Here is a 13,777-nt window from a genome sequence, read left to right on the forward strand (position 1 = left end):
GGAGCAGTCTCTGGAGCACTGAATGCAATTTGATGTTACATGATTTACTTGACAAGCCATCAGCTGCACAGGGTGAATAAAATCAAAATAATAAAGGAAGAAATCAAGCAATCAAGCCGTGTAAGAGAGCTGGTGTTAGCTTGGCCATGTTGGGCCTGGCAGCAGCAGCACAATATTCAAAAACTTGACAGCGCGATCACATCAGCCTCCTCACTTACGTTAGCCAGCTAGCTAGCTAGTTAGCAACGTTAGCTTCCCGATTAACCCCACAGTCCAAAAGCGATTGAATTTTAACCGTATTAACCCGTTAAACCTGTGGTTTTCCACAGAATCCACGAAACATTTAAATCTAAATATAGTTAACAACAATCCAATGCAGCCTTTTTACCAATCTTATTCATTTTAATTTTCAGAAAACGGGTATTTTTTTTAGGTAGCAAGCTAACTGCCTAGCTAGTTAGCAACGTTAGCTTCCCGATTAACCACATCCACAACACAAAGCGGTTGAATTTAACTGTATTAACCCGTTAAACCAGTGGTTTTCCAATCAAAAACCAACTAAACATTTACATATAGTTAACATAACACAAATCCAATGCAGCCTTCCGCTAAATTCTATTTATTTTATTTTATGTAGCTTTAGCGTTAGCTTGCTAGCCGCCACCACCACCACCACCAGCTCGCTCGCATTCATTCTGAGCAAATAAAAACACAAGAAGTTGATTGATAGATATAAAAAAAACACAGCAGTGAATAGATCAAATCTTTAAAAAATAAATAAATAAATAATAATTGCATGTGTTGCTAATGTAAGATAACGTTACCTGGGCGGGCTCGGGCGATCACCCATCATCCCAGATGTAAATACAGGGCAGCAGTAGTAGTAGTAGTGCTAATGCTGCTACCGCTAGCTAGCGCTCACAGACTGACAGACTGACCGGGGGGAGGTGGGGGAGAGCTGGGGGGGGAACAGTCACACACACCGTCCCAAGTCCCGAGCAGCAGCAGCAGCAGCAGCAACCGACCGAGTGGCTGTGACTGTTAGCTTCTCTCCAATCGTAGTTACTTTCTTTTTTTTTTTTTTTACTTTACCTTGATCCTCTGCGGTTCGCAACGGAGACGGCGACGGCGGCGAGGAGGAGTTATATCCTATGTGTTTTTTGGGGGAAATCTAGCGGGCTAACTGTTAGCACAGGCGGCTACCTCCAGCCTTTTTTCCCAAGCAGCAGCAGCGGCGGCAGCGGCAGGAAAATCTTTTGGCCTGAAACAGCCAAACCCACGAGTAGCCTACCCTTTTTTTTCTCGTTTTCCTTCCCTTCCAACGGAATAATCCTCAAACTTCCATTAATAACAAAACACGGCTGTATAAAAACGATTAGATTAACGCAATTACATCCCAAACCCCTGGATTTTTTGGTGTTTTTTTTTTTTTTCCTCAGCTCGTTTATGATCCGGGGCTGTTTCTTCTTTTCACCCTATTGTCAACACACTGCTGGGGCTGAGCTGCCTGAGACCATGGCACACATAACAGAGACGCACCGTAGCGTGCTTGGCCGGGGCTTAGGGGTCGACGTACGACGCCGATTGGCTGCGGCCGTCGGCGTCCTGCGCTGTGATTGGTCGGCGGCGGCTGTCAATCACCGCGGAGGGAAACGAGGCTTCGAATCCGTCGGGTTAGGTGGAAGAGGAGGAGGAGGAGGAGGAGGAGGAGAAGGGACAAGGAAAGAGATCGGGGCAGAAAGCAGAGTAGAGGGGGAAAAAAATAAAAAATAAAAAGAAAGGGGAAAAAATAAAAAAAAAAGGAAAAATAATAATTAAAAAAAAGAAATTAAAAAAAGAAAGAAAGCAGAGTGCATGGTGAGTGTGTGTGTGTTGTATGAGTCTGTGTGGAGTCTTTACCACACAGCGTGCAGGAATGAGGCTAAACCTGTCCGAGGCCCAGCCCTGTGCTTCACTCACACACACACACACACTCTTTCTCTCTCTCACACACACACATACACACACACACTCACACACTCTTTTACCGGCCGGTTTACCGCTCTTATGAACCGGGGCCTCGGAACCGGAGCAGCGCCGCGTGAAGGAGGAGTGGATTACAGCGGGATGTGTTACAGCAGAGAGGAGAGGAGAGGAGTTACATAACTAGAACATATAGGGGCTACACACCACTATGAATATACCCACCTCCATGGCCGCACATATAAGGGGGGGGAAAGGGGGCAATATCACAAAACAGTCCTATATACCTCACATATAACCTTATTATTATTATAAAAGTCAATGTAAACTTGATCCCCTGTCAGATGTGACCTCCATGGACTGCAATAAACTATATGATAACATATATTACAAGAAAAAAAAAGCCAAAGTCCTGTTTCTACTTTATTATCTAACTTATTTACATTTATTTACTTAGCAAGGGTGTTTTCTATATTTATTCTAGTCCAAAATCTTGTGTTTGTGGCTGTCGTAAAAGAGAAAGTGTAATAATGTCTAATCATCTTTAATGTACAGTATAAACCCATAATTAATAATGGCATATATACATATGACACCTGGCCCGTGTTCCCGCCTATTACAAGTTATACACCATCATTACAATGTCATATTATTATAATAATGATCATCACAGTACGTCTGTTATATAAGTATACACATTTTTCCACTTCAGGTGCAATCTGGTGTTAGTAGTGTCATCTTTACATCATCATTTTCTTATAAGAACATTACCTGTATCCTTATATGATTTGAACACATATCCACATCACAGAACAGCCCCATATGCCTGATATTTAATCCACTCACCTCCAACAAGACTCCAGTAAACTATACAATACCAAGTATTACAAGAAAAAAAAAAAGCAACAGTCCTGTTTCTATTTTAATAACTAACTTATTTTCAAATATAATTACTTAGTAAGGGTGTTTCCTATATTCATTCTAGTCCAAAATCCTGTTTTTGTGTGAAAGAGAAACCTGCTTATATACAGCACATATATATAATATGACGTGGCATATGTACACATTTATTAGAAGTAATACATCATCATTACAATGTTATATTATTATAATTTTGATCATTACAGTACGTTTATTATATAAGAATAACCTTTTTCCACTAGAGGTGAAATCTGAGTAATGTCATATATTATCTTCTTTACATCTTATACACTAAATAAAATACTTTTATTTCTTATTCAGGATTTGATAGAGAACATTACCTGGTTGTTACTATCCTTATGTGATCTTAACACATATCCACATCACAGTCAGTCTATTGGTCTCAAGTTTTAGGAAGTTTATTTTGAATTTATGTAAATAAAAATACATGTACTGTAATCATGTATTTGTGTGCACATGTTTTATTTTTATTCATTTCTTTTGTTAAATGTGAAAACAAATAAATCAAAGCTTAATTGTGGATGGAAGAATACAGGACTTAAAGGAGTGCACCTCCTGTGAAACAAGTTGCTTTGTCTGACGCGGTGACTCCACCTGTTTCATCACCGTCCACCTGTGTGTGTGTGTGTGTGTGTTGTTTTTCAAGTCACTATAAAAAGCTGTAAATGTTGTTGTCGACAAACATCATTGTGAGTCAAACACAAAACATTTCTGAGCCCTGAACGTCTGTGTCGCTGTGAATGGGTTGAGCTCACTACAACCGCTTGAATCACTGCATGAGTTCACCTGAGTCACACACACACACACACACACACACACACACACACACACACACACACATTCATACAGTTGCTCCACCAATCACGTTTTTTCCATTCTTTGTCATTTGATAGTGATGATCTAATCACTGCAGCTTTAAAGAGGAACTATTACTGACACTAAATGAAATAATAGGAAAAACAGAGACAATAATAATAACAATGAGTATTTTGGCAAAATTTTATAGTTTTTGGTTAAAAAATTAAATATTCAAACAACAAATAAACAGTACAGAGGGTATAATCCACTTGTGGTGATGATGTAACGCTCTTCCACACATTAATCCAACAGCAACTTCACAATAGAGGAGAAAGATTCATATTCTCCCATTTTTTTCATTATATATTTCATTATATATTTTGTTTGTTTTTCATTTCATTTGTGGAACATGTCAGTATCACTCAAACCAGTACGATTCTATAATCTGTTATATTATTGATCTATCATTTAGTCTAATAAATAGTAAAATACTATGGAAAATATTCTCATACATGTCTAATTTTGCAAAATAAAAAACAAAGTGAAGGGTTAATTAAGTTAAAGTCAAACAGGTATGACATCATACCAGTAGTAACGTTGGCACAGCGACAGTCAGTCAGTCAGATATATGATGATATAACTTAAGTATTACAACCATCGATACCAGATCAATACACAGTGATACCACTCACAGACTCACATAGTAAATATTTATTATTTATATTTTACTATTAAAACTGTCCTGAGTTTAAAGACGCATGATCCAAGTTCCAAAATCTTATAATATATAATCTCCATTAAATATGAAAACCAGCTGTTACAGTTTGATATCTGTGATCCAAACAGATTGTCTCGTCTTATTGAGACACTTTTAAAGGGATAGTTCAACATTTTGGCAAATTTGCCTAATGCCATAATCCCTATAGTCATAGCAGTAGGTTGGATACCTTTAAAGGTCGGTGCAAGCTGTTTTTAGAACGGCGGAGCAGAGCCGTGAGCTGCTTAGCCAACTCGACGGATGGTACTTCCGCTTTTCCCCTCATGAAACTCATCAAATACACAAATAAAAAACTCCAAAACGCTCTGGTGGACAAGTTGTGACCTGCACATTCACCACGCTATGAAATAATCATGTATGATTATGTAATATTACAACACATGAAGAAAATGCAGTTTTGAAATCCCTCCGCCCAGCAGCCGCGTCTGGAAAGTAGTTCCGGCTGCATTTGCCTATAAAACAACTCTGTGTGGTAACGTTGTGTTATTATCTCATAGCGTGGTGAATGTGCAGGTCACAACTTGTCCACCAGAGCGTTGTGGAGTTGTTGGATTGTGTATTTGATGAGTTTGATGAGGGAAACCAAGAAATCCCATAATGAGCCTCCGTAGCGTAGCTCTGAGCAGCTCACGGCTCTGCTCCACCGTTCTAAAAACAGCTTGCACCGACAATTAAAGGTAACGAACCTACTGCTATGACTATAGGGATTATGGTGAGAGGAGGATCTGACTAAATGTTGAACTATCCCTTTAAGTCTTGCTGCTGCTTGGCGCAATGCATTGTGGGTCGGTCCAGTCCGGTCACGTCTTTGCTACGTGGCCTTCTTCAGCCTCTGGTATCCGTGTTTCTTATGCGGCCTGGATTTGAGTCTCGCAGACGATTCGCTCTTCATCGACTCCTTTTTCCCCGTCGTCGTCGTCGTCGTCGTCGTCGTCAACGCCTCCTCCCCTCCCGGTTTCCACAGCAACAGCTGAGCGTCCTCTCCGCCCGTGACCAGCGCCTCCCCCGCCGCGTCCCACAGGAAGCAGCGCACCGTGGCCGAGTGTCCGCCCTCCAGGCTCCGCAGCGGCCGCAGCCCGTCGGCGTCGCACTCCATCAGCTGCAGCAGCTCGCCGCCGCCGCCGCCGCCGCTACGACCGCCGACCACCAGCAGCTTCCTCGCCTCCTCCAGCCACCGGCCGCCCACCAGGTAGTCCACTAGGGGTGGGCAAAAATATCATTATGGCAATATATCGCGTTACTTTATATCGCAATACGATATCGATATTCAATATTTAAAGGTTGACTATGTAGAATTACAAGAACAACAACAGAAAAAGAATTCCAGCAGTCGATTGCCAGACCGTTGCTAGGTAAAACGGGCCGTTGCTAGGGACTCCGCTCTGAACAGAGGACAGCAGAGGAGGAGAGCTAAGCAGGATATTTACCTTATGTTTCATTTTTACCGTCATTAACAGCATAATAAATGACTTGTAGCTTGTTACAGGGAGAGTGGAGGCTCTCTGCCTTCACACCGCTGCTGCTCAGAGCCTCAGAGCCTCCGCTGTCACTGCTCTCGTCAAGTTGGGGAAAAAAAAAAAAGGAGCTCGGTGGCACCGAAAGTCCGCGACGATAAACGTGTTTATGACAGATAAGACTACACAAATACACCCATCCAAACAAGTATATGATAATCCATTGATCCACCAATTGATTATTAAAAAGGCTTGGTTGGAAACAAACGCATCCGACCGGGAGGAGGCAGGAAAACAGCGGAGAACTGAGCCACATGTCGGCTACAGGCAGGTACGAATGTAAACAGAACGTTGACAGAAAGTCAGCTGTCGAGCCCGTCAAAAACATTAAAAATAATAATTCAGACTAAAACAAATTTTTTAATGGAAAAGCAATACTTTCATTCTGTACCCCTCTAAAGGCCCCATGGATGTATTATTTTAGAAAAAATATAGCTTTTAATAAATATTCTACATATTCAACCTTTAAATATCGATTTTTTTAATAAAAAGAAAAAAATCCAAAAAAATTTTTTTTTCAAATAATAAATCATGTTTCAGACATAAATCCAGTATGACTTCCGCACCTCTGCTCCGCGAGGTGTCACTGTACTAACTTGCACTTGTATAAAATGGCATGGATAATTTGAATTATATTGTTTTGACTCAGTTTGTCCCATAAATTATCACTATCACATTATCACATTTCTCTTTTCATGTGCTTATAGCTGAGAACTTAAAACTTTATCTATTTTATTTTATTTTACTTTTATTTGCTCTTGCTTTTAACTCTGTTTTCAGTGTTTTGTTTGTTTTTATTCTGTTTTATGCTTCTTTTTTTTAATGTTTTGTCTTTATGTAAAGCACATTGAGTTGCCTTGGTATGAAATGCGCTATATAAATAAAGATGCCTTGCCTTGCCTATCATCTGATGTACATACAACTCGGATTTTAAGATGCATAATGCCTTTTACATTTTTCAGTGAACTATGTAGAATATCGTAGAATATCGCAATATATCGCAAAATTTGGATATCGCAATATCGTATCGTGACTCAAGTATCGTGATGCGTATCGTATCGTGAGGTCCTTGGCAATACCCACCCCTATAGTCCACGTCCACGCCGCCATCGCCGCCGCTGCTGCCGTTGCCGCGGGCGTCGGCGGTGCTGAAGACGGTGAGCGGCCGGTCCGTGTCCAGCTGGCCGAGGTCCCACAGGTGCAGCCCCTCGTCGTGGCTCAGGCAGAGCAGCTGCTGGTAGCGCGGCCCCGACCAGCACACCGCCGCCGCCGACGAGTCGCTGTTGCAGGTGGCGAGCAGCGCCTCGTCCTCGCCGCCGCGGCTCAGGTCGAACACGTTCACCAGGCCGTCGGTGGAGCCCGAGGCCAAGCGGTCTTTGTCCCGCGGGTGGAAACACACCTGTGTGATGTCATCGCTGTGCGACTCAGAGTAAACACCCAGAAGGCCTGAGACACCGCCTAGAACGAAGCAATTAATCAATTAATCAAACAATTATCGATTATTAAAGGGATAGTTGGCCCATTGCCATAATCCCTATAGTCATAGCAGTAGGTTCGTTACCTTTAATTGTCGGTGCAAGCTGTTTTTAGAACGGCGGAACAGAGCCGTGAGCTGCTCAGAGCTACGCTACGGAGGCTCATTATGGGATTTCTTGGTTTCAAACTCATCAAACTCATCAAATACACAATCCAACAACTCCACAACGCTCTGGTGGACAAGTTGTGAGCTGCACATTCACCACGCTATGAGATAATAACACAACGTTACCACACAGAGTTGTTTTAGAGGGAAATTCATGCAAAACCAGCTGATGCGCGTTGCCTTCAGGGACAACTCTAAAACAACTCTGTGTGGTAACGTTGTGTTATTATCTCATAGCGTGGTGAATGTGCAGGTCACAACTTGTCCACCAGAGCGTTGTGGAGTTGTTGGATTGTGTATTTGATGAGTTTGATGAGGGAAACCAAGAAATCCCATAATGAGCCTCCGTAGCGTAGCTCTGAGCAGCTCACGGCTCTGCTCCGCCGTTCTAAAAACAGCTTGCACCGGCAATTAAAGGTAACGAACCTACTGCTATGACTATAGGGATTATGGTGATGGGCCGGTTTGACTAAATGTTGAACTATCCCTTCAACATTTTATTGACCAAACAACTAATCAACTAATAGTTTAAATAATTGACAGATTAATCAATAATGAAAATAATCATTAGTTCCAGTCCTACCGCCGCCGCCGCCGCCTGGTTTCCTGGCGTCCCAGAACACCAGGAAACTGTCCTCGTCGTTGATCTGCTCGGTGCCGGCGCAGAGCAGCGAGTCGCCGCAGCTCAGGTCGAAGCTGCAGAAGCTGTGGGACGAGTCGCTCTTAAACATCTGGACCGCGGGCGCCGTCCCGGGCCGCCGGACGTCCCAGCCGCGGACCGTCCCGTCGGCCGAGGCGGAGTAGAGGAGGCCGGGGGAGCCGTGGGCGAAGGCGACCCCGGCCAGCGGCGCCGTGTGGCCCCGGTACCGACCCAGCAGCCGCAGCGTGTCCTTGTTGTGCAGGTGCACGGTGAAGTTGGAGCAGGACGCCGCCAGCAGGTCGCCACCGCCGCCGGGCTGCTGCGCCACGTGCAGCAGGTAGGTGGCGTCGTCCGGCTGGGAGCGCCGCGCGATGGACAGACCCCTCAGCTTCTCATCCAGACTCTCCATCACTCTGCAGAGATTAAAAAACAGGGAAAACACGACGGATTTAATTTTCCAAGTTTTGACATTACAAAGCTTTTTTTAAAAATCTATGAATCAACAATTAATCAACCAAGAACTTATTTTTCTGAGATGGATTTGTGCTCAGTTTGGAATTAAACCCCTTTGTTTTCTCTAAAAGTGAACATTTCTCTTTTCAAACCACAGAGATGAATCATATTTTTTTGGTTTGTGACGAACACACACAGAACTCATTCAGACTTTTTTTTTTTTTTTTTTTTGTCATGCGAACAAACACAGGTTAAAAATCAAAACCTCTGAATTTAGTTACATCAACATAAAGAGGACTCAAGTTTCATCTACAGTGACTCACTTCTTACTTATTCAAACAGTGGGAAATGAATTTTACAGTATATTAAACTTTTACAGGGACATTTTTAGTCACTTATTTCCATTTTTTCCCTCCTCGTGGAGAAAAAAACACAGACGCCGCTACAAAAGTGCTCATCCAGACTCTCCATCACTCTGCAGAGGAAGGAAGGAAGGAAGGAAGGAAGGAAGGAAGGAAGGAAGGAAGGAAGGAAGGAAGGAAGGAACTTGTCAACTCAACTTCACTCTGACTCTTTAATTTATCCTTACTTATGTTTTAAAGGTTTGTCACGCCGAGTTTCCACGAGTTGCCACACGAGTTTACCCGAGTAAGGAAAACGAATTTGATTGGTCGTTATCAAGCGGGCGGGATATTCAATGTTTGGGGCGAGACCGAGCTCGGTGTGTGTGTGTGTGTGTGTGTGTGTGTGTGCCTCAGACGTTTGATTGACGGATGACGGATCCAATATCAGTGGCTGATGAATCGTCAGCAACGTGACGTATAATTTGTGCGCCTGCATTATCCAGTGCGAAAAGAAACTACCACACTTTTATCCCGGATTTACTCGAAAATAGAATTTTGCACAAAGTTTGGGCTCCATCGTCTGATAGATGAGTTATTACACTAATGTAAACCCATTGTGGAATCAAATTCATTTTTCTTTTCTGTACACCTTTAAAGCAGAAGTAAGCTGAATATTTGTGTTAATCTAAGTCTTAAAGGGATAGTTCAACATTTTGGCAAATTGGCCCATTGCCATAATTGCTATAGTCATAGCAGTATAGGTTCATTACCTTTAATTGTAGGTGTAAGCTATTTTCAGTACGGCGGAGCGCAGCAGCTGGCTGCTCAGAGCTACGCTATGGAGGCTAACGGAATTTCTTGGTTTCCCTCATTAAACTCATCAAATTCAACATCCCAAAACTCCACAGCGCTTTTGTAGACAAGTTGTGACCTGCACAACCACCACGCTATGAGATAATGACGGAACGATACGAAACGGAGCCATTTTCGAGGTAAATACAGGGTAAATACGGAGACTGCTTGCTGAAAAACTGTCCCTGAACGCAACGCGCATCAGCGGTTTTGTATGAATTTACCTCGAAAACGGCTCCGTTTCGTATCCTTCCGTCATTATCTCATAGCGTGGTGGTTGTGCAGGTCACAACTTGTCTACAAAAGCGCTGTGGAGTTTTGGGATTTTGTATTTGATGAGTTTAATGAGGGAAACCAAGAAATTCCCTTAGCCTCCATAGCGTAGCTCTGAGCAGCCTGCTGCTGCGCTCCGCTGTACTAAAAATAGCTTACACCTACAATTAAAGGTAATGAACCTACTGCTATGACTATAGCGATTATGGCAATGGGCCAATTTGCCAAAATGTTGAACTATCCCTTTAAATAGTTCTATCTTCCGACAGCAATCACTTCTATAGAGTGTTTGGTCTGAAACACGGGTCTGTCAGTCACTCTGCTCTGCTCTGAGCCCAGGAGAAAACTTTCCTTGTATCCTACAACCTTTATCCAATGAGGAGAGAGAACGGCATAAAGGGGCGGTCCTCTCTGTGTGTGCAGCCAAGGGATGCGCGTGGATGTGGTGACGTAGGGACGAGGGCGGGGACTGCTAACTCCATCTGCTGACAGGAAGTTAGACAAAACCACCGGATCGCTGACTTCTGCTTTAAAGTAGGAATCCAATCCTTTTTATCTATAGAGCACATTTAAAAACAACCAAGTTGACCAAAGTGCTTTACACAGACATAAAAAATAAATAAAATCAACATTACAGTTAGTAAAATATAGGAACACACAAAATAAAAGCAATTAAAAGAGGAACAACAATAAGAACTTAGAAGCTGAAGGTTTTTTGTTTATGAAATGTGTATATTTCACTATATATTTCACTTTTGTCCTTTTCTTTTTCTTTCTCTTTTTGGTTTGTTTGTCATGTTGGGTGGTGTCCTATGATCACATGATCACATGACCACTGGGACTCTTTAAATAGAGACACCTGTGCTTCATTATCTATCACCCTGAAGAAGAAGACAATGTCGAAACGAGTTGGTCCATCCCTATAAAGGATTTTTATTACACTACATTCAGAGTGCCTCAGACTGCCTCTTTGGCTTCAGTCAGCTCTCTTTTTTCTACATTTTTTTAGTCTTGATGAGCATCTGATTTTTTACAACCTACATTTTTTTTTTTTTTTTTTTTACATCTCTCCTTGGACCCAGATTGCAGCAGCACTCGCAATTGGTTTGTTTCTCATTCTAGAAGCTGAAGTGTTTGGGTTTCAAACTGTGTTAAAAGCCAAGAAATAAAAGTATGTTTTAGATGTAACAACACACTAAAATAACTAGAAGTGACTCTGAAACAGACAGTGAACTCAACAGTTGTGAGTTAGCACCAGTTTTCATCCACAAAACTGAATCAAAATGTAACTTAATTTCGCAATAACGTGTCATTTAGTGGATGAGACTTTTAGACCGAATTATGCACAGAACACACAGCAAAACTAAAACGTTAAAATCTGTACTAATGTGATGTTCGTGTTTGCTGTTGAGTAAAGAAAACAACAAAATCTACACAATTTCACATGAGGTTTGGTGTTGCGTTCAGGAACTTCGACAGAAATCGGGTCAATCAATCCGCCACGGTGCTTTTGTGTGTTGTTAATGTGTGTGTTATTACTAATGCCTCACATGTTGTTCTTGTTATTATTATTATTAATATTAATTACCTACCTCCTACTCTCTAGAAATGCCCACACATGGAGAGAAAAACAAAAAGGACCGTGAAGTATCCGGACTATCGCGACACGTCGGTCTCCATTTTCAGACAAAACAGCGAAAATACAAAATAAAAATATAACATTCACATTAATGTTTAAAAAAAAACTGCTCTTTTTATACGTGGGTAATGTAATCACACTACTTTTAAACACGGAACACGCATGGAGGAAACGCCGTGTTACATTATTTACGTCCGGCTGGAAACGCACTTCCGTCGTTCTTTGGTTCCGCCGGTGAGTTTCGGTGTGATGCCTCAGTCCTCCGGTAGGTGGCGGCAGCTGCAGCTCCTGTGTCTGGATGAATGAATGAATGAAAAAAAAACAAGGAAAAAGCTAACAACTTTTATTATCAACCTTATTATTTTAATGGCAAAATTTCATATTCACAAATGCAAGTTCATTAAAAAAAAACCTTCCTTTACTGCTTTTAACGGTGAGCTCAAGCAATACATAACCTCCATCAAATTTTCAAACAACCAGAAAGCGATTAAGACTATCAATATATGTGAAAACTTGACATTTTTTTGGAAACTTATAAATTTCCCCTGGCGTATAATATAAATGTGCTTTATTAATTGCATTTTACCATGAAAAACTGTTTTTGTATTGTGAAACAAAGTTCTGAATAAAAAAAAATGAATGAATGAATGAATGAATGACTGAGGCCTTAAAGCTGTTTGGACTGAAGCTTTCCAACGGACCCAAATCTGAAGTGACACAGTTCAGTCACAAGGAAACAAAATAAATGAAACAGAACCTCAGAAGAGAGACGCTGAACCAATTTTTTTTTTTTTTTAACTCTCTGTTATTGTTGGATTTAAAGCCAAGAAATCTGACTCGGTTTTGTTTTTTTATTGACTCCTCCCCAGGGCCGGCCCTAGGATTTTGGTGGCCCCCCTAAACAAGGTTTTTGTTTGTGGCCCTGCACTCTAAGCGCAAACACCAAATCACTGGTTAAAACTGAATACAGACGTGTTTATGCCCTCTGAGGTTTGAGGCCATTTTCTCCACTTTTACATATTTTCTTTTTAAGATACGTGCAGATGTAACAATACTCAAGTGTTTTATGTCTAAATATTAGAACCTCCGCTGTAAGCACACTGAGGCCAGTTTGTCCTAGAACACTGTAGAAAGAAATAATTTAGGACAAATGCTGGAAATTTGAAGTCTGCTTTTGGAAAAAAATTCAAGTCCCTTGTGAAAACACTCCTTCAGTCATGAGAATGAACTGTTTTGGTGCTTGAAATAGGATATGAATACAGTAATAGATAAGTGTAGAAAACAAGTCTAAAATGAAATTTTGTAAGATTGCTTTTTAAGCATAAACGTTGTTATTCTGCCGTTCTATTTTCACCAAATGTCTCAAATGTGAGATAAAAGAAGCTGAATACTGACTTCACATTACATATAAAGCTCATAGCTGCACGTGCAGACCTCAGGATGTTTAAATGACTTGATGAACCCCGGTACCTTTCTGATCATGTGGCCCCCCACCTAACGGCTGTGGCCCTAAACAACCACATAGAGGGTTTATGCCAGGGGCCGGCCCTGCTCCTCCCATTCTGTGACGCCACTTTTATATATATTATACAGTCTGGCCTCTTTTCCTCTGTTTTGCTAACCCTCTTTCTGTTAACGTGCATTGGTTTTTGCACATTAGTGATAACGTTATTTATCATATACGATTTATTTAGTAACGAGTTATCAAAAAAAAGTCACTGTTTCCCTCATTATAACACTGTTACCGTTACTGGCAATAAAATGTCTGCGTCATTACTTGACTTAGGAAGTCCCGTCACAAAATAAAATACACCTGTTAAAATGTATATAACGTACACTTTAACAGGTGTATTTTATTTTGTGACGGGTTTATAAATATATATATATATACCTTTTTTTTCTCACTCCATCAACTAGTCAGAAAAAAGCTGTTTATCTTT

At 41.4% G+C, this 13,777-nt stretch overlaps 2 protein-coding genes across 5 annotated transcripts in view; both read right to left on the bottom strand.

Moving 5' to 3' along the window:
- ppp2r5eb (protein phosphatase 2, regulatory subunit B', epsilon isoform b) overlaps positions 1 to 1,488 on the bottom strand; it is a 71,365-nt gene extending 69,877 nt beyond the window's left edge. For 2 of the 4 annotated variants that reach the window (XM_085767956.1, XM_085767954.1), the window contains exon 1: positions 1,093 to 1,488. Coding sequence is in view for 2 of the 4 variants with exons in the window: in XM_085767953.1 (XP_085624079.1) it covers positions 825 to 853 (29 nt within the window). In the remaining 2 variants the exon portion in view is untranslated. Of the gene's footprint in view, positions 1 to 824 lie in introns of all 4 variants that reach the window. The other 2 variants (XM_085767953.1, XM_085767952.1) reach the window with 1 other exon arrangement.
- A 2,475-nt stretch (positions 1,489 to 3,963) lies between these two features.
- On the bottom strand, positions 3,964 to 12,030 carry wdr89 (WD repeat domain 89). The gene is made up of 4 exons (XM_085767958.1): positions 11,791 to 12,030; positions 8,220 to 8,689; positions 7,099 to 7,452; positions 3,964 to 5,677 (listed from the first exon to the last, which is right to left on the bottom strand). Exons 2-4 carry the CDS (start codon positions 8,683 to 8,685, stop codon positions 5,292 to 5,294), a joined length of 1,206 nt encoding a protein of 401 aa, XP_085624084.1. The 5' UTR covers positions 8,686 to 8,689; positions 11,791 to 12,030; the 3' UTR covers positions 3,964 to 5,291.
- Between the last annotated feature and the right edge of the window lie 1,747 nt (positions 12,031 to 13,777).

Source organism: Trachurus japonicus, chromosome 22 (assembly GCF_045865225.1).
Source record: "Trachurus japonicus isolate A0001 chromosome 22, Traja_1.0".
Taxonomy (NCBI): domain Eukaryota; kingdom Metazoa; phylum Chordata; class Actinopteri; order Carangiformes; family Carangidae; genus Trachurus; species Trachurus japonicus.